This window comes from Hippocampus guttulatus, chromosome 14, assembly GCF_054856545.1.
Source record: "Hippocampus guttulatus isolate MCC_2025c chromosome 14, RoL_Hgut_1.0, whole genome shotgun sequence".
NCBI classification, from domain to species: domain Eukaryota; kingdom Metazoa; phylum Chordata; class Actinopteri; order Syngnathiformes; family Syngnathidae; genus Hippocampus; species Hippocampus guttulatus.
Window position 1 is genome coordinate 9170128 of NC_141274.1, and position 19931 is coordinate 9190058.

Below are 19931 nucleotides of genomic sequence, written 5' to 3' on the forward strand. Positions count from 1 at the left end.
GCAACGCCTGCGGGCGTGGGCAGGGCAAACCGCTGTCACGCATTACAATCTTATAATATCGCTCAAATTTAGGTCAATCTGAAAGTAATTTAGATTTTGCATTAGAACCCGGATGCATGCATGGGTGGAGGGAGGGAGGGACGAATGGATTGATAGCGAGTACGTCTAGCTGAAAAGGGGGTTTCCATTTTCTGCCCACGATCGATGCGAGCGCGCCACAGCCCAGAAAACGCGTTGTCAGACCCGAATCCACGTGAATACGACCGTAGGCAAATGACGACAACATCTGGCGGACAAAAGCGCGCTTCTCGTTCAGAACACGGCTTCCGAGCTGGCGGTCACGTTCCTATGTTTTTAGGCTTTTTTTTTTTTTTTTTTTTTTTTGCGCGTGTGGAATTCGTGAGATGAGGAAATGGGGAACAGTGAAATTGGAATGACATTGCGCTTGCTTACTGTAAAATAAATTCCCTCGGGGGATGGAGAGCCTCTTTTTCCCTTCTCGACTTTCCTTCTTTCTGGTGTGGGAATCCGAAATTCAAACCAGGCAAAACGGGCTGTCGGTCGATCCGGCCTCGGAAGTATTTTGGCCCAGCGCGGAGTGTGAAAGATGAAGGCTCCCAGCATCCGAAAAGGGAGCGAGCCAGCGGTGGGGAGGAAGTGAGGGAGAGGAGGGAGGAAGGAAGGAAGGAGCGGCCGGGCCGGAGGACTGCGCACAGGCGCGAAGGCGCTCACTTGTCTCTCTCTTTCGCGTTCTCTCTTATCGTGCGCGCACGCGCGCACGGTTGTGAGTGTGTGCGTGTGTTAGCGTGCGATCCACAAAACAGCGTCCCCTTCATCCCCGCCAGACAGACTGACAGACAGTTTCGGTAACGGCGATAACAGCGACACCCACCGGCGACGAAAGGAATATAGCGTCTGGATGTTGAACGGTGCCATGCGGCGGCTCAGCTTCGCGTTTGGGATGCTGGCGCATGCACACTGGCATGGAGAGCGGCCGTTTGCACATGTATTCAATATCATGATTATCCAACTTAATGCCTATTGACGAATACATATGAAAATATGGACCTGGGACTGGATTTACTTTGAACTAGTGTGCTCAAAATGGAAACGGATATACGCCGGGGCCAAGTGAGGACAATTATTTGATTTCAGGAATGTAGAAGACAAAAGATGATTGGAAATTTTCACTAACTCTGTTCGGCCCTGTATATAGACTCTGCTCTACCTGTGGCCCAATGTATAGTAGCCCCCCCCCCCCTTGTGTTTTCATCTGTGTCGAACATTTCTTTGTTCAGTCATGTGTAATCCATTTCCAAATGCCACACTCATCGCGTAAGCATCAGGCAAAAACTTGCACCGCACTGTTCTCGTGTACACCGTTTGCTTGGGTGCACAAGAAAACCTCTTTGGGTGTTCTGATTCTGTGCACTCTTGCCTGGCCCTAACTGCTATTGCCAGAGGAAATATGGTCGTGTCACTCCAATTTTGTATGATCTCTTCGACATCCCTGAATCACTTTTACTGGCCATCTTTGCCTTAGAATGTGGATTCATCGAAGAGTCCCCTCGCAAAGGACTCATTTTGAGCTCTTCTGCACATCCGTTGCTGCCAAATGACCTCGCATCTCAGCAGGGAGCATTAAACTTTCACCTGAGCTCATCTAAAAAATGAAGTTACCCTTAAGCAAAACACTTGCTTGCACCAGTGGAGCAGCTCAGATTCCCTCTCTGCGAGACAAGCGGTTCTACTTTGAAGCAACTTGAAGGTGGCATAGCTCATACACTGGCTGGGTACATTCTAGCCTAACTAAAATTCACATATCGGGTCCTTTTTTTCTCACCAGTTCTTTCACTTTGTTGTAAATAACGTGACGTATTTGTGGCTTCTTTCAATATATTGATTATTTATTTGCAATATTGTCATTCTTGCTGGTGAAACGGTGTATCATCCAATGCTTGGCCATAAAACAGCACGATATACACTGAAAAAAAATCTCAATTTTATGTCGCCAAGTGGTTGCACGATTGCTTGTGACCGCGTCAGTATACTGGATGAAAAAGATCTGTTGCTCGCCGAATGTGTTTCAGCACCACGGAGAGCTCCAAGGAGCGACGAGACGGGCGGTTCTCACAGTAAACAGTCGAGGAGTGTGCGCGACTGCCAGCGATTCCCCGCGGCGTGCCAGTGAACTCGGGGGTGGTTAAGTCCCAAGCAGCATAAGCATCCCCCAGGGGGGGGGGGGGGGGCAGCATCTGTCTGACCATGAGGGCTGGCCAACTAAGGAATACTTTGGGGCGGGGAGGGTTGCAGGAGGAAGCGCTTGAGAGGGTTGACTCTGACAGAAAACAGTCTTCCTATTTCCTTTCAAAGTCTCCCAAATGTATCCTGCTGACACGAGCCACAGGCACAATGACAGAAAGGCGTTTCCACAGCAACACACTGGAAGATGCGCATTCCGTTCTTTGCGGGCGATGGAAACGTGGCTGTTTGAAGGTCAAAATGGATCAAACCTTACATTGTATATTGCCAATATACTGCAAACACAATTTGCACAGATTTGTGCATTAGCAGCTGTTATGGATAGTACACATACTAGACTGCACTTTTAAGTCATTCGGGCGGGTGATGTTATTTTCCCGAGAGATTAAGACATTTATTTTATTTACTTCACAGTAACATCAGCTCTTTGTGAAAGGAAAGTAACAGACAAATTACAGAGCAAAGAATTGCATACAGTAGCCAGCTTTTACTGTACATATGATAACCCTTGAATTTTGAATGAGGATAAGAGAAGTATCTCTCCGGTTAATAGCTATTCAGGAGCATAGTCTTGTCACCGGTACATCATTTTGGTACAAAAAATATTCCAGCTTTTGATTTGGATAGGGTCTATTCTCAGTTGTCCAATTACAGGGGTATTTTCGTGGTTGCAACAGTACCATCTTGTGGTTTTTGGATATACTGCATATCAGCATCATATATGACCCACCCCACGACGTTATTGGGTTTTTTTGGGGGGGTTTGTCTTTAAGTTATTACTATAATCATATTTTTGTTAGAGTTTCCTCTGTTTTCTCTCATAATCACTGCATTGCCCGTGTTTTAATTAGACTTTTTACAAGGTGAACTTGAACCTTACATCGCTTTTTCGCACCGAGGCTGCGCTCATCCTTTGTGCGTGTCATCCAATCAGCGCTCAGATTCGGCGTGCGGACAGCTCATTGGCTGGGAAGTAGGAAAGGGACGGCGGACTGGCTACTTTGCAAGCGTCCACTTCTGCAGCTCTAATGGGATTAATATTTTCTCATTGTTGTTGTTCGAACGTATCGTCAGAGTTCAGAGTTAAACATTTTATTCCCTTGAATCGTTTAATACAGTGTGGGTTTTTTTGTACCTTTTGCATTTTAATGGCTCTTTGAACATGATGTCGGGCCTGCGGTGCGCTTCAGCCACCGAATTCACCTCCGTCGTGAGCAACTGAGCTGTTACGAGTCTGAAGGTAAGTGAAAGCCAGCACATGGGACACAATACGATGACGTCATGATGCATTGAAGCGTGTGGTCAAATTGAATAACATGATAAACTCACGCTTTCGACATTAAAGTCACCAACGTGCAATATTAATTCCGTTTGTATGAAAGCACATTTGATAAAACCGTGGTTCTCCTTTGTGTGGCGTCCACCGTCATGCATAAAGGACACTCGTTTTAGCGTCCTACCCGCGGCAATTTAACTCAAGTTGAAGACCTGTTCTTTTGATGTACCTTGATTTGCATGTATGCTCAGACATTGGGGTGCATTTCCTGCCTTTGAAAGTTTCAGGTTACACTAGCGCACCGCATGGGCTATTTTTGGGATTTTATGGCGCAGTATCAGTGATGCTTTGTGGTTAAAATAATAATAAACGGGTATGCTCAAGAAAGTCACAATGCTGGTAATCATTTGAGGCAAAGATCTATAGAATTATTCAAATTAATTCTGTATGGAATCAATGCACATCTGCTCTTCTCGTAGGTGTGGCTGTCTGAATGATGATGACGCGATGTCTGATGTTGAGGTCACGTACGCCGACTTCATCGCATCTGGCAGGACGGGACGTAGGAACGCCCTCCACGACATCCTGCAGAGTCCTAGTGACCCTGAGGGCAGAGAGCTCACCCTTACGCTCTCTCTATCCCAGCTGCACATCAACGCAGGAGGGGGAGGTAAACTCCGCTCGGAGCATTTATTGTATTCGGAGCTTTGGACCTTCCAGTCCGAACATTTTCAAAAACTGCAGAATTTGGACAGCAGTTCAAATTAGAAATGAAACCGTTTTGAAAAGAACGTACTTTGAATGATTTCCATTAAGATGGTAACAGAATCGACTTTCTCTTGCTCCCAGATGCAAACGACACCGATGACACCCAAAGTTCACCCTCCTCGGCCCGAAGAGAAGCGGCGCATAAGAACAGCTAACTTGACGCGGTCGCGCGCCAGCGAACTGAACATTGCAGGAATGAGTCCCGCCGGGCCTTTTTGGGTCCAAACTCGCTCTTCACGCCCGGCAGGCAGTCGGGGGTTAACACAATACTGATTGATGCCTTCGCATGACCGATACTTTTGAGACGAGTTAGCATCAAGTGACTCAAAAACCTAAAAACTCTTGCGTGGGGGCAATGAACTGGAATTTGGACTTTGCATCGCGCCTTTTCTGCACTACAACAGCAGCGTGTACTTTTGAGTTCAAGTGAAACGAAATGAAGCTGTTGTTCAAAGATATTTTTAGTCCTCACTGAGTGAATTGAGTGCAGCGCAACACTGACGGCTGTGAATGGAAAAGAGAGCCTCTGTGACTTTTTGTCCATGTGCAAGCAATTTGTCAGCCCATTGAGATGTGCTCAGGGCGCCAGTGGAGCTCGCATGTGTGTCGCGGTAGCGATGCAGATGGGGAATATATTGCAAGTTAACGGCGTGCGCTTCCTTGAAACTGACTGTCCTGTCGAGAAAATGGGACCGGCTGTAAGCGGGACCGGAAACGGCGTCAAGAAACGCTGGTCTTTGGGTACTTGGCCGCTTGGATTAGACTAAATTGGGCTGAAATTCACATCCCATGAAGAACACTCTGAACATTTAAAATCCAAATCATCACATCCCAAACAGAAAGCCAAGAGAAGATCATTTGTCAAACTGTTGTGAGAAAAAAAAAAAAAGAGTCATGCAAATGTTTTGCACTAAAAAGTTCACTCTGACTATTTTGCCCACTAGTGGAACTACTCCGACCACCCTTTGGAATCACGACTGTACAGGATGGAACCATTTCTGCAATTTTGGTGGTGCTGTGTGACTTTACGCTGTACTGCACTTGCCCTTACATTGTGACCCGTTTTCTGTAATTACGCCCAACCTTGAAGGAACCGTCTCCCTGGCCACCGCCTGCGCACACGTTGAAGAGGGAGTTTGCATTGTCAGGCCTGCCAAGTAGATTTGGCGGGCCTGACATGTCCAGCGAATTTAGCTTGCATTTCACTCGTGAAATATTTGCGATTTAGCCTGCGCGCCAGTCACAGTTTCCAGGGGTTTTTTTTGTACTATGTATTTATTTTTATTTGACATCAGCTGATGTGCACCGTGAGATAGTTATAAATACTAAAACCCTGTCCTTGTACTTTTATTCATGCTGCATACATTTACAACCGTCACATGTACGAATCAGTAAATTTGAGCGGGACCGGCAGAACGACGCTCTTCCGTTTCCTTCAATTTCATTGCGATAAGCAAAAGTCTGTCTTTTCTTGCCGAATTCATTTTTGTAGGTTGTCCTCTCGGGCGACCTCCCATTTCCCCTGTTGGTGTGAATCTCGATGCGTTTGCATGGCGCTCCTCCCATCAGGTTATTTGTTGACTGCCACGGTGACGACACTGTGCACACGCAGCTAATTTATAAATCAGCTTGTAGGAATGTGAGGTCGCATGAGTTTAGGTAAATGTCTTAACCGTGTGCTGTGCGTGACCTCTTTTGCACACCTCGTGCCAGTCCAAGTGAAATAAAGGACCCATGGCATCCACGTTTGACTGCGTTGCTTTCCATCAACACATTTGAGACGACATTGAAAGGTCGAACGTTACCTCTAAAACCAAGATGTGGAAGACTAAGTTGATGCTTGCAGTTAACTGAATTCAACAAAGTAAATTTGTCAGCCGCACACAGGTGAGACAAGATTGTACAAAAAATAATAATTCTGGTTGTACTGCATCGTAATGAAAATGTTTTCTCTTTTTGGTAACAGATATTGATTACTAATGAAATGATTTTCAGGGCATTCCATTGTTCCCATTCCCACTTTAAAAAAAACCCAATTATACAGTTCCCCCCCCCCTTATTTTTCTGAGATACTGTTTTTTTTCCCTCTTCTATCCCTGCAAGCCGTGGGTGATTGCTTTAGGAATCATGAAAAGACAATATTTTTACAAAACCTCGCTAATTTCGTGGCCGCTAAGAGCTTCCAAAAGCCGCCTTCTGCATGCTGTTCCCGTGTGTGTGTGTGTGTGTGTGTGCTGCCTTTTATGCAAATAATGATTAGACAATTGCACAAGGAAGTTTCAATGAGGAAGAAAAAAAAAATCACCAACCAGTTTCTGTGAAGTTCCTCATCCTGGGGGCTGGCTGTCCTGGCTGCCGAGATCAACGCCAGCAGCAGTTCAGTGAGCGAGTTGGGCCAGCCAAGGTGGAAAAGCGCCCGGCAAATCTGCGGACCAGCCAACGTGTTCACACTGGATTAACAACTTGCTCACACGTCAAGAGGTAATGACAATGTTGTGTGACGGGTGAGGGGCAAACAACCAGCAGGGTCATTGTGCGCAGAGGGGTGAATTATTAGGGTGGGTGTCCTGAAAAGAATTCTCTGTCCTCCATTTTTAAGGAGACTGAAATTATTTAAGTCTCTCTGCAGGGGGCATTTTCCGATGAGATATTTGCCTTAAATGCGTCGCCTTTATTTCTTTGAAAAGCTTCAACCTTGGTGCGAAACTCTGCGTTATGTCTAAATGGAAGAAGACTCTTCCTGCCTCCGCTCAGTTTTCACACAGTCCGTTGTTTCAGGAGGAAGTTCTGTGTGGCTCATTGTGCTTGCGCGCAGGCTCCTAATCTGTTCGGAGCCACCGTTTCCGCCTGTTTTGTTTGCCGACTGTCACGTTACAAATATAACCTGAGGGGCAGTGACAACACGAGCCACCGTTGTGCCGTTGGAGCCTGAGCGTCATTTCAAATTGACGAATTTCCCCAGTGGGTCAAATGAACTGCTCGCAATCGAGAGCGAACCGCTGGTGTTTGATTTGAAAACTGTGATCAGGAGCCGATCTCTTTGACAGGCCAGAGAAAAGGTCGACCGAAGTCCCTCTCTGACTTTTTTCAAACCAGAAATGCAGAGCACTGACCTCATTTTGCAAACATCACCAGCAGACGTACTCTATGTACATACGACTCGCCGCTTGGATGATTTTTTTTTCATGTCACGTCATTGGTTTCGAGGCCAAATTCTTGGGGCACCCAGCACAATCGCCCGAAAGGCCGATGAAAACACAACGGCACTGAAAGCAGGGCTCTTGTGGCGTTCCGGCCAACTTTCCCAATCCTTTTGTTCTTTTAATGTCCGGACCGAATAAAGAGACACCGTCTCAGGTGGGAGTGGGCAACTCCGGTCCGAGCGAGCCGTAGTCCCGCTTGTTTTAGACATTTCCCCTCTTCCAATATATCCGATTGAAATGATCCAGATTTTACGGAGCTTGCTGATCATGTCAATCAGAGATGCGAGATGAGGGGAAACTTCGAAAACGAGCAGAACTGCGGCCCGAGGATGGGAAATACTACTTTCTTTCGGGTGCGGGGTGGGGGCAAATGTTTTCGCCAGAACAAAACATGGCAACCGTCTGTAGTACTGTACACACTTTTCCTTTTTCAACGTCCCCAAGCAGACGAGATGGGCTGCATCAAGTCCACACTAAACCGCACGCCGAGTGAGCCCGCCAAGGAGAAGATCAGTCAGCAGACGGTAGGTCATGAATTTAACATGACCTAAGACAGACAACTGAACATGGATGCCTGCTGTTACAGAATAACTGCGTGTTGCCCGGCCAGGTATTTCAAAGGAGAGAGGGTATGTTGTATTTTTTCAATTCTCACTTTTAGGCTCATCAAGTTGTCGTTTTAAAATATTGGTGAAAACCGGTAGTGGCGGCCCAGTGGTCCGGTGCTTTGCGCGCCGACCTCACAGTGCAGAGGTCGCGGGTTCAATCCCGTGTGGAGTTTGCATATTCTATCCGTGGGTTTTCTCCGGGTACTCCGGCTTCCTCCCACATTTCAAAAACATGCACGGCAGATTGTCCCTAGGTGTGAGTGTGAGCGCGGACGGTTGTTTGTCTCTGTGTGCTCTGCGATTGGTTGGCAACCGGTTCAGGTTTTCCCCCGCCTACTTCCCGAAGACGGCTGGGATAGGCTCCGCCCCCCCGTGACCATAGTGAGGATAAAGCGGGTCGGAAAATGGATGGAAAACCAGTAGTCCTCCAATGTCTGGGGAAGTTGCCCAAATTCCGATTTGCATGCCTTGCTCCATCTGACGGCACCAGCAGCCCGTCACACTGACAGTGACGCCTGCGGGCAATTTCGAGTCTTGAGTTAACCTGACGTGTATGCTACCGGAATGTGAAAAGAAGTCGGCCTAACGGAATCAAACCAACACCAGAACATGCAAAGGAATGACAGAGAGGGAGGTCCAAGCTACGATTCAAATCCAGACCTTTTTGACTGTGTGGCAGGTGTGCCAATCACGCCCTCCGCTCCATCCCAACTCCAGGAACCTTTTGACAAAATAAATGAGGCGAAGGTTATTCTTTCGCTTGGTGTAACATAAAAATAACTCTTTTTCTTCCCCCCCCGTTAGAGCAACACATGACTGGCCAAATCGTGGTGGGCCTTTACCCATATGAAGCCGTTCATCCTGATGACCTTGGATTCAGCAAAGGAGAAAAGATGACAATTCTTGAGGAGTGAGTGTCTGAATATCTGAAAGCGTACAAAAACAGTCACGTTGGTTCAGAACGCGAGGCGGGATCCACTAATTGCACGTAAGAACACGTGAATACTCTTTGCAGACACGGCGAGTGGTGGAGAGCCAAATCGCTGACATCCAACAAACACGGCTTCATTCCGTCCAATTACGTGGCCCGAGTGGACACCATGGAAACCGAGCAGTGAGTCTCTCTGTCTGTCTGGATGCCTGTGGTGGGGAGTGTTATTGCGTCATGAGAGCTGTCACGGTTTGCTTACCTCAGCCGGTTGGAGGAGAGTGCCAAAATATTAGGAACAGCTTCACCCATGGAAAACGACGAACCAATTCACATCAATACGTCATTTGGAATATCCGCAACACCTGGAACTGAAGTCCACGCAAGCGGGCCTGTGCTTTAGATGCCAATTAAAAACCTCCGTGACAGTAACAGCGTGTAGAGATCATTTTATAGTCTTTCTTTCAAAAACAGAAAGTGGCCAAAACTGCTAAATATAAAGAGAACAAACACTGGCAAACAAAACGTGCTAGGAAAAGCGAAAAACAATGGTGCCTGGCAACATTAAAAAAAAAAAAATAGCACCAAAACGATGAGGCTTATGGTGTTGAGTAGAGGGAGCAAGGAGGCTCAACAGGAAACTCACGGGCACCAAAAACAAAATAAAGCCGACAAGGTGGAAGTACAAGAGCAAGACAGGGTCCAAAGAGCAAATGGCTACAAACTAACAAGAAGGATCCAGCGTCTCCCTGACGAGACCGGGAACTGATTACCAGGTCGCTCCCACCTGTGCGCCTCCAAAGCGAGAGCCGATTGGCAATCGCTCTCAGCTTTGTGCCTCCTTGCTCACTCAGGAGACAGCCGACGACAAAAACATGACTGTGCCCCAAGAGCAAACACTGGGAAGCAAAGACAGCTAGCTCCCAAATTGTTCAGGAAAGACTCTTTGGGCGAAAAAAAATAAAATAAAAAAAGAAAGAACATGACGTTCTCGTCCGTGAGCTAAACAGGCTAACCGCTACACCAGGGGTGTCAAAACTCATTGTCGGAGTCACGTCTTCCCCCGGTGGGCCGTTATGACAGTGAAACCACAAAAAATGTTGAATCGTCTCATCACATTTCATTCTGCAACAAAATAATAGATGGATAGTTTTGAAATCCGTTCACTGTCATCGTTTGTTCGGTTACTGTTCAAGTGAGTGGAAACAGCGTCGCAAAATGTGAATGTTATTTTTTTTTTTCACGTGATAATTTGACATTTCTGAACCAATTTTGGCAAGTTGACTCCCGGGACTTGCTGTCGCGGGCCACGTAAGATGGACGCGGTGGGCCGGATCTGGCCTTCGGGCCGTGAGTTGGACGGCCCTCGATGATCTTTTTGCATTTTAATCTATTTTATTGAATTCATCTGGCACACACACACACACAAAGAACAACCAGCCCTCCATATGCCAACCACACATTTAATCATCAACCGTTGCAGGTGGTTTTTCAAGGACATTAGCAGAAAAGATGCCGAGAGGCAGCTGCTGGCGCCGACCAACAAACCCGGGGCTTTTCTGATCAGGGAAAGTGAAACCTCCAAAGGTATGGAAATCACATTGCGAGGCACCTGCAGTCATATTTTCCCCGTTGGCATTCTTTTGGGAGGGCCTTTTTCTGTGATCGGAACCATTGTGGTGTCTGACTTGTGACCCCAATCCTTTTGCCTCTCCCCAGGCAGCTATTCGTTGTCCATACGAGACATTGATGCCCAGGCAACAGAATCGGTCAAACACTATAAGATCAGGAAGCTGGATGATGGCGGTTTCTACATCTCTCCCAAGATCTCCTTCCCCGACGTCGGCACCATGATCAAACACTACCGCCGTGAGTACAACGTTCAGCGAAAAGGGGAGATGTTCGCGATGATCTTCAGGACCTCCCTCTCCATATGCATGCGCTGTTCTCAGAGTGATTGACCTGTTTCCGTACCTCTGATCTGCAATTCTAATGAGAAGAGAAAAAAAACATTTAGCCTTGAGATACCGACTGATTTTGAATGACAGTATTGAGGCTCACGCTGGTAGAAGTTGCCCTGTTATGCTCGTAGCCAGAACTAGCACTGTTCGCTATCCACCGATACCTTTTGGAAGAGCGCGTGCCGCAGATCCGTTTCATAGGTTGTCATAAATATCGCTGTAAAAAAGTGTTTGCACGTGTGTGTTTTCCAGACAAAGCAGATGGCCTGTGTCGTAAACTGGACCGTCCGTGCGTAAAGCCTCAAGCTCAAAAGCCGTGGGATAAGGACGCCTGGGAGATCTCCAAAGACTCCATTACGATGGTGAAGAAACTAGGAGCGGGCCAGTTTGGAGAAGTCTGGATGGGTGAGTATGAAGAGGACAACAAAAGGGAAACCGATACATCAGCATCTCCGATTTACGACCATCCCAAAAAACAAATCATCTCTACTCGGGTGGCAGCTCCATTTCCGACCGAATGGGCGGTGACAAAGGGGAAAGGGCAGTGTGGTCGCCCGTATCGTCTTGTAAAAAGCACACCATGGCCGAGTTCACTTTTTATTTCATCTGAACTATGACCTGAACAACTTCTTTTTCCCAACACTGGCAATGGCACATATGAGCGATTTGTTTTTTTTTGGGACTCCCTTGCAAGGGAGTCCCAAAAAAAGTTCCAGGAGTTCCAGAAGAGTGTTTATTCCCCAAGAGCAAAAAAAAGTCCAAAAAGGCACACAGCACCAAGAGCTTCACCGCCGCAGGCGTCAGGACAACCTGTCCAGACAACGGACACGTGACGAATTGCGACAAAGAGCTAATACTGAACTGCATTCTTGACTTTGACGTTCTCATTTTTTTCCTCCCCATATTCATTCACCAGCTTACTACAACCACACAACCAAAGTGGCCGTGAAGACGCTGAAGCCGGGCACCATGACGGTGGACGCCTTCCTGGAAGAAGCAAACATCATGAAGACGCTACAGCACGAAAGACTTGTGCGTCTCTACGCTGTGGTGACAAAGACGCAGCCAATATACATCATCACTGAATTCATGGCCAATGGTAAACTCCATCACAGAAGACAGTCGGCATTATTTCATCCCCAACTTGGAGTGCAGCAATGATGATGATGAGTTTTTGTTTCCACAGTATCATTTCTTCGTAACATTCTACTGGTGGGTTTTAGACTTGACCTGGGTGGGTTGTGGACGATCGCAGTTAGCAATTGCGCCTCACACTTTTGATATCACAGTAGCGTGAACTTTTGACACCTGAAAGCCTAACATCCCAAACTTTGTGTGAGTAGCATATTTCCCAAAGATAGTCAAGCAGATCAAGGGCAAAGTTTGAAAATGGGGATATGCTCTTCTCTTTGGGATTTTATTGTTCATCACGAATATTTCTGAACGCAAAATTCCAGATGCCTTTTGTTTTTCCTTCTACTCTCTGGACATTAGGGAGCCTACTGGACTTCCTCAAGAGTGACGCATGCGGCAAACTGCAACTGCCCAAGCTCATTGATTTTGCGGCACAGGTGATCCTCGCACGGCTTCTCCCTACCTCATCGTTCACTCCGACGTTTTGTCCCATCCGAATGATGGATGAGGCGCTGTCTATTTTACTTCTTCATGCATGTTGATAATAGTCAATGACGTACCTACCAGCTTTCTCTTCACCGTTCTTTTGCTCCTCAATCCACCGCAGATCGCAGAAGGCATGGCATACATCGAGAGGAAGAAATACATCCACCGAGACCTGAGAGCAGCAAATGTTCTTGTGTCTGAGAGCCTACTCTGTAAAATTGCCGATTTTGGATTGGCGAGAGTCATCAGTGATGATGAGTACACTGCCAAAGAGGGTGCGTGTGGGACTTTTGTGTAAAAAGTTTTCGCACGGCAAGGTATCGGACCCAGATCCATTTTTGTTTCAGTGTCAAAGGATATGTTGTGCTGTCTGTGTTTGCCCACCCCAGGAACCAAATTCCCCATCAAGTGGACTGCGCCCGAGGCCATCAACTATAGCTCCTTCACTATCAAGTCAGACATGTGGTCCTTTGGAGTTCTGCTCTACGAGATTATTACGCTTGGGAAAATGCCTTATCCAGGTGAACATGAATGAATGAATCTGACACAACTTGTTGGTGGACCAAAAAGCTGATCATGCCATTACAACAACAGGCCCGCTACTCCATAACAATATATGGCGCAGAATTATTTGGGCCATCTTTTTTAAAACATCGGCACGGTGAGATGAAAATATTGAGGATCTTGATTTTTTTTTTTCACCCCCACATAGGGCAGTTTCACAAACAACGGAAAAGCAATTAAATGTCCTCTTTTGTTGGGTTGTTTCGATCATTCCTTATTTTTATTAACACATCTTTGCCATAAGATTGCAACTTTACACTGACATGTTTTGCTCATTTTTCGTCTCGTCGCGGCTCTAAAAAGTCTTACTGTACTTTGTACCAACGTAACCATCTTACACACTAAATAATACATGCTACATCTTGGAGTTACCGCTATTTACTCAAATCCAACTACGTCCGCCATAATGACATACATATCATGGATTATTCATCTGAGCCGGATGCACAGTATATTAAATACGTACACATACGGTAAATGTAATACTTTTGTACGCATGGTTTTATATGGGATGCTAACGGCATGAATTATGCGGTGAGGAGGTTCCGACTTAATCAGGCCCATTGCAATCGGAGCCTCCGAAGTAGCTTGGATTCCTTGCTCTCCCTATTCAGGGGACTCAATGGCATTGGTGCCAAAGTGAGAAATGTTCTCAAATCCACCATCGCTAAAGCATTTTGATATATCCTAAATCTCCCTCAGGTGTCGAAATGCCACGTTTAGCACACCGGTGTTTGACAGTTGGTAGAAACGACAGTCGTGCGGCCAGAGAGAAAAAAACAAAACGTTATCTGCATTTGTTCCCGCTGCGAGAGAGAGTATATTGATCAACGACTGGACCTCTTTTGCCTTCTGACCGCAACTCTACCAGTTGAACTGCATTTGACCAGCACCCCCTTCCTTGCCGGTGTATTTTGTTCAGGCATGACAAAAGCGGAGGTGATGTCCTCAGTGCAGCGCGGCTACCGGATGCCCTGTCCGGACAACTGTCCCGCCGAACTGTACAACGTCATGATGTCCTGCTGGAATAGCGCGCCGGATGACAGGCCCACTTTTGACTACATGCAGAGCGTACTCGACGACTATTGCACTTCGACCGAGCAACAGTATCAGCAACAACCTTAGAGGTTGTCGGAGAAATTCTTCCTGGCACAGAGCTGCGGTTTCGACTGCGGTCACTCGAGGCGTTGTATTTATGAAGGTTAATTGTGAAAATGTCTCCACCACACCACAGGTACATAAGTAGAATAATTGTACTACTCTGTCATTTTTTTTTTTTTTTATTTTAATTGACACTGGCTTTGAAGCTTCGCATCATGTTGAAATGATATGAGAGAGAGTTAAAGAATTTCCATCTTTAAGATTTCCGATGTTAGAGGGCAAATTCAATATGAACACAACAAACTGTATCGATTGGAAATTCTCTTTGAAAATGTATCAAGTGAAATATAAATGCATATTCTATCGGTACCATTTAAATTAAGGCATACATAAAATCTAAATAGGTGTTCATCGTCTCAATTGCAATTTGTAGTAGTTTTTATTTTCCTAAACCTGAGTGAAAACATGATCATGTGGTTCTGAAGCAAATAATTTTTAACCGAAATGTCAACCTGCATAATGTGTTGACATTGCAACTGCCTTTTTTTTTCTTTTTTATAAGAGTGCTTGATTTGCATGTTTCAGTGACTGGTCAAGTGTATAACCTGCTTCATGTTGAAGTACTTCAGCTTCCTTTTTTAAGCCATGAGCCTGCATTGCTGAGAAGTTTAAATACTGTTACTTGAGTGTTAAATCTCAATTTACCCAAAGGAGGACTCAAAACTGTTGAAAGCATGAAAAGATTTGTTGAATGGTGTGTTTTGTTTGCTGTGTGATGATTTGGATACTCTGTTATTTTGATTTTGCATTATGTATGTTACAAATACAATGGTGATATGTCGAAAATATATAATTTATATATTCCATCCATGCATTTTCAATAAGAACTTGGTTTGTGCGGAGATGGAGTCTATCCCAACTAATTTTAAGTAAAAGGGAGACTGTCACACGACACACATTGAGAGAGCCCCCCTCCAATGTACACCACCCGGACCTACGCCACGTTCACATAAGTCAGCAGTCAACCACAATACTGCAGTCTTATATTCTCTCATATATGTATTATATTATGATTCTGCATCATTAAAAATGGCAATTCAAACTGGCAACTCAGTAATTGGTGAAATAAAAGATTATTATATTGTTTTATTACTGATAATGACATGGTGTACCGTTGTGCTGGTACCGTTTTATTTTGAAGTGTATAGTTTCCGGTTTGGTCAAGTGGGTCCAAAATGGCCGCGCCCTGCAAGTGACAGTTGCTGTGGGAAACTGAGCGAGTGGGAAGTGTCAGTCGAGGTGGTGCGTGTCTCACTTGACATCTTCCTCAAGAAAGATCCTCTGTTCTTCAGGTTGGCCGACATGAGCAAGGGCGAATTCATCCTGTGAGTAGTCCGCTTTGGATTGTACTCTTACCATCGTGATACTGCCGTTCGTGTCCGTCATTGTTATGAAAGCATGGCTCGTTTTCGGCACGTCCTTGTTGACAAGCCTTTCAAATAAAAACCTTCGCTGTTGTTTTACTTTTACAATTTACTTACCCACAAATAAGATGATAGCAATGCAGTATAATCGCATGGCTCCTAAATAATACTACTATATTCACCGTTGTTTATGAAGTTGCCTTTAGTGGAATTTCGGGATGCATGACATGTCTGTCACTGCCTTTTTTTCCCCAACTGTTTCAATGGTATTGGGGGGTTGATAAGATGTGCTCGTCTTATCTGTCCTTGCCACCAGTGGGGAGTGGGACGACTGTAGTTTAGATAACTGAACTTCACTCTGAGACATTGTCTTAAAAAAAAAAAGCCATTTTGTAACTTTAACATTGTGATGTTCCCTCCAGGCCCGAAGACTTCCCTCAACTCCAGAATGACACGTTCCTACGAGCAGCTCGAGGGGAACAAACCGAGCATGTCCCCGTCTGGTGTATGAGACAGGCTGGAAGATACCTACCTGGTACGGGGAGCTCTTTGCTGCTATATTCCACGAACCAGACAGCTGGTTCAACTATGCAGCATCCATTGCGATGAGTAATATTTGGTCACATTTGCAGAGTTTCGTGAGTTCAGGGCAGGTAAAGACTTTTTTGAAACATGCCGGTCGCCAGACGCCTGCTGCGAGCTTACGTTACAGGTATGACATTGCTCTTTGCTATATGACGTGAATAAATTACTTGGTAACTTTCAAGTTTCACTCCTGCTTGCTACTTTGTGTTTGACCTCGAAGCGTTTGTTGTTATGCTTCAATCTGCTGAGTAAGTGACATTTGATGTTTTAAAATGTAATAAATGAAGTCACTTTTGATACATTCTTTTCACAATTTCCCAGATGTTTTCACACCATGCTGGTGTCATGACTTTGTGGAAAAATCCCACGTATCGATGACTGTAACATACATTACGCAACATATTTTTTGGCTTGCTGAACTGAACCCTTTTTCAGGTGGCTGACCTGTGTCATGCAAGTGACATTTAGCTCCGCCCCATGTTCCACTGAGCCAATTCCAGCTTTTGTAATCAACCGAGGGAGGGGCAAATGAATTAATTTACTATTTATGCGTCCTGATGATGATTATTATTCTGTGTTACTATGTAGTATTATAATTTAGATTGAACCGCTCTGTCTTTTAGCCTTTGAGGCGTTTTCCATTTGATGCTGCCATCATCTTTTCGGACATCCTCGTCGTTCCACAGGTAAACTTAACCATATGGTGTTGATTTGATTAGACAAGCGCACCTCGGGCAGCCCTTTTCAAGGTATGGATGGGGGAACGGGGCAATATTATAAAGTTTGATCAATATCTCGTCTCATATTTGCCAAACCAATCCCCCGCCGGTTAAGATTAATGCACGACGCCATGTTAGGAACGGATGTGACGTCATGGCGTCGACTGGGCTCTTCTCCCTTGCACCCACTCATTTGTCTTTCCTTCTCCCTCCCTTCAGGCAATGGGTATGGATGTCCAGATGGTGCCAGGCAAAGGTCCTACATTCCCAGAGCCTCTGAAGGAGCCAGAAGACCTGCAGCGTCTGCGTGCCAAAGTGGACATTGCCAAAGAACTGGGTTACGTTTTCCAAGCCATCACGCTGACCAGGCACAAGATTGAGGGCAAAGTGCCACTGATAGGATTCACAGGAGCGCCGGTAAGGTTCCGAGAGCGGTCTGGAAGGCTTGACTTCTCGCCACTTCTGTCCTTAATCCATTTGCGTTCCCTGAACAGTGGACGCTGATGTCTTATATGATAGAGGGCGGCGGTTCCAACACCCACTCCAAGGCCAAGCGCTGGCTGTTTCGACATCCCGAGGCCAGCCACATGCTGCTCAAGATGCTCACCGACGTGATAGTCGAGTACCTGCTGGGCCAGGTGGCGGCAGGAGCCCAGGTCAGACTTTGTCCTCTCGTGCCAGTACGATGAGGCTTCGTGGAAAATAGAGAATGGGCCCCAAATTTAACTCCTGCGCAACCAAGCGTGGTCACTCATCAGCCGGTTTACTTCGACAGAACGTTTCCCGTCTAACATTTGCATAGCCGTTAGTTTAACCGGAACATCATCTTCCACGATAGACAGTATTCCGTTTTCCTGAACTTGGAAGCTCCTGCTCCACATTTGTCATTTCAAACTTCTGACTGACTCGTCCTTGGCTGTCCAGGCTTTGCAGGTGTTCGAGTCCCACGCCGGCATCTTGGGGCCGCTGGAGTTTCAAACGTTCTCTCTCCCTTATCTTCACGACATCGCTCGCCGCGTCAAAGAGAAACTCAAGGAGGCACGACAGGAAGTTCCCATGGTGAGAGAACGCCAGCGCACACGCAAGGGGACCTTCGACCGAATATCACAGTGTCTCGGTTTCATTCCCTTGACTTGTGATGATGAACTTATGATGCTTATTTTATTCCACCCTTTATATTCAGCGTGATGTGTGATTCTTTCTTTTCTTCGAATTATCCGCATTGTGGTTTGCAATGCTTTGTTTCTGTTATCATCGATTTCTCAAGGCTTCATGAAGAATTGCCCAACATGTCATTGTTATGATTTTTTTTAGCCAATGGATGGCAGCATTGCACCAACGAGTTGCGCCTTCAGAATCACACTCAAAATTGTTCACTATTAATTTTGTGTGTGTGTGTGCACGCAGATCGTTTTTGCAAAGGATGCTCATTATGCTCTAGAAGCCCTGTCTCAGTCTCATTACGAAGTGGTCGGGCTTGACTGGACCATTGACCCACGTTTAGCACGGTAACACACACACACACACACACACACACAAAATTATGTTGAGTTCAAGATGGACACAAGACAGCTGGGCCAACGTATTCTATTTTGCCAGACTGACGATTCGGGATAGTTCAGTAAATTATCCTTACAGCTCTTATTTTAGAAAGATTCAATTGGAAGAGGAGATTTGGTTGAATTCTCTGAAACGCCTCAAGTATTTGCATCTGAAGGAGGAACACTGTGCGGTGTGTGTGTGTGTGTGTGTGTGTGTTTTCCAATTCAGTGAGCGGACAGGAGGGAAAGTTAGCCTTCAGGGAAACATGGACCCATGTGCACTTTACGCTCCCAAGGTAAGAAAGCAACCTGTCTGTGGCTCGAATTGACACACCCGTAGTTTGTGGGTGTGCATGGAAATGACTCACGAGACAACAAAGAGAACCGTAGTTGTTTCGAGAATTCGGCCGCGCTCATTTTCAACCTCCCCGCAAACATTCTTTATCCTCTCTATTTTATGGACGGTGTATAGCAAACGTACTTTTGTTGTTATTCGAACCTTGGCTGAGCTCTTTCTCTCTTTCCCCCTTCCAGGAACGCATCTCAGACATCGTGAAGAACATGCTGGAAGGTTTCGGCACCAGAGGCTATATTGCCAATCTGGGCCACGGCCTTTATCCCGACATGGACCCGGAGAACGTGGGTGCTTTCGTGGAGGCGGTGCACCAGCACTCAAAACAGATGGTCAAACAAATGTAGGGAAATGTTCACAAATGTGAATTGCTGTTGTAATTAACGCCTGGACGGCAAAATGGAAAAATTGACCCATTTTGAATGATGAATTTGCCTTTGTACACCACCGCGTTGGATTTGAAATAAAACATTCGAGAGCCGAGTCGAGTGCAGACCTTTCATTTTAATTTTCAAGATTTCTCAAAAAGATTTAGGATTTAAAAGCTCTCAGTTTCAGGGGCTCAGTCGTGGCGTTTGGACTCTCTTTCATCACTTCAACCTATTTTCAGAAGTTCTTTCATGAACATCTTCAATCCATCCAACTCCCCAACCCTATGTAGCTTTTGAGTCACAACAAACGACGGCTTTCTAGGACAAGATTTTCGATTAATCTCCAATGTATCAATCTGTCGCCAGTGGATTACGCGTTGGCATTTTGAATGGGATGACCCCATTCCCGCAAGTGCGCGTACATGACAAAAACATTGGTGTTGAAGAGACATGACATCGCTATTACGTGGCGCAACGGTGCCCTTCCAAGGCGCGCGCGGCAAGAGCTCAGAAATGGTAGCGGAGATCAAGCTTAAAGTGAGAACAGATTCCATCAAAGCGCATCATCTTAAAAGCAGCTTTGGTGAAAAATGCAAGGTCGGTCAAATAGTTCCAGCACGGGACTGTGGAATCAGTTTTTTATGGGGG

General features: G+C 45.9%; 4 protein-coding genes across 11 annotated transcripts in view; 3 read left to right on the top strand and 1 right to left on the bottom strand.

Moving 5' to 3' along the window:
* The window catches only part of ctnnd2b (catenin (cadherin-associated protein), delta 2b), a 60763-nt gene extending 59950 nt beyond the window's left edge, over window positions 1-813 (bottom strand). For 3 of the 6 annotated variants that reach the window (XM_086129588.1, XM_086129589.1, XM_086129587.1), the window contains exon 1: window positions 454-802. The gene's annotated coding sequence lies outside the window, so the exon portion shown is untranslated. Of the gene's footprint in view, window positions 1-453 lie in introns of all 6 variants that reach the window. The other 3 variants (XR_015102876.1, XM_086129586.1, XM_086129590.1) reach the window with 3 other exon arrangements.
* Window positions 814-2383: 1570 nt separating this feature from the next.
* On the top strand, window positions 2384-6050 carry LOC147194889 (cAMP-dependent protein kinase inhibitor alpha-like). The gene is made up of 3 exons (XM_086128858.1): window positions 2384-3502; window positions 4018-4208; window positions 4388-6050. The coding sequence occupies exons 2-3, from the start codon at window positions 4046-4048 to the stop codon at window positions 4459-4461; spliced, it is 237 nt and encodes a 78-aa protein (XP_085984984.1). The 5' UTR covers window positions 2384-3502; window positions 4018-4045; the 3' UTR covers window positions 4462-6050.
* Window positions 6051-6637: 587 nt separating this feature from the next.
* lyn (LYN proto-oncogene, Src family tyrosine kinase) lies at window positions 6638-15393 on the top strand. 3 transcript variants are annotated; one of them, XM_086128856.1, is made up of 13 exons: window positions 6638-6787; window positions 7954-8033; window positions 8096-8138; window positions 8922-9027; window positions 9133-9231; window positions 10529-10632; window positions 10765-10914; window positions 11259-11411; window positions 11923-12105; window positions 12501-12577; window positions 12748-12901; window positions 13016-13147; window positions 14113-15393. In XM_086128856.1, exons 2-13 carry the CDS (start codon window positions 7962-7964, stop codon window positions 14313-14315), a joined length of 1476 nt encoding a protein of 491 aa, XP_085984982.1. In that variant the 5' UTR covers window positions 6638-6787; window positions 7954-7961; the 3' UTR covers window positions 14316-15393. The 3 variants fall into 3 exon arrangements, with proteins under 3 accessions (XP_085984982.1, XP_085984980.1, XP_085984983.1); XM_086128854.1 differs by having other exon boundaries at window positions 6642-6787; window positions 7957-8033; XM_086128857.1 differs by lacking the exon at window positions 8096-8138 and having other exon boundaries at window positions 6732-6787; window positions 7957-8033.
* A 118-nt stretch (window positions 15394-15511) lies between these two features.
* urod (uroporphyrinogen decarboxylase) lies at window positions 15512-19395 on the top strand. The gene is made up of 10 exons (XM_086130087.1): window positions 15512-15676; window positions 16138-16250; window positions 16348-16427; window positions 16924-16986; window positions 17239-17436; window positions 17514-17675; window positions 17944-18078; window positions 18427-18527; window positions 18790-18856; window positions 19095-19395. Exons 1-10 carry the CDS (start codon window positions 15654-15656, stop codon window positions 19257-19259), a joined length of 1107 nt encoding a protein of 368 aa, XP_085986213.1. The 5' UTR covers window positions 15512-15653; the 3' UTR covers window positions 19260-19395.
* The last annotated feature ends 536 nt before the right edge of the window (window positions 19396-19931 follow it).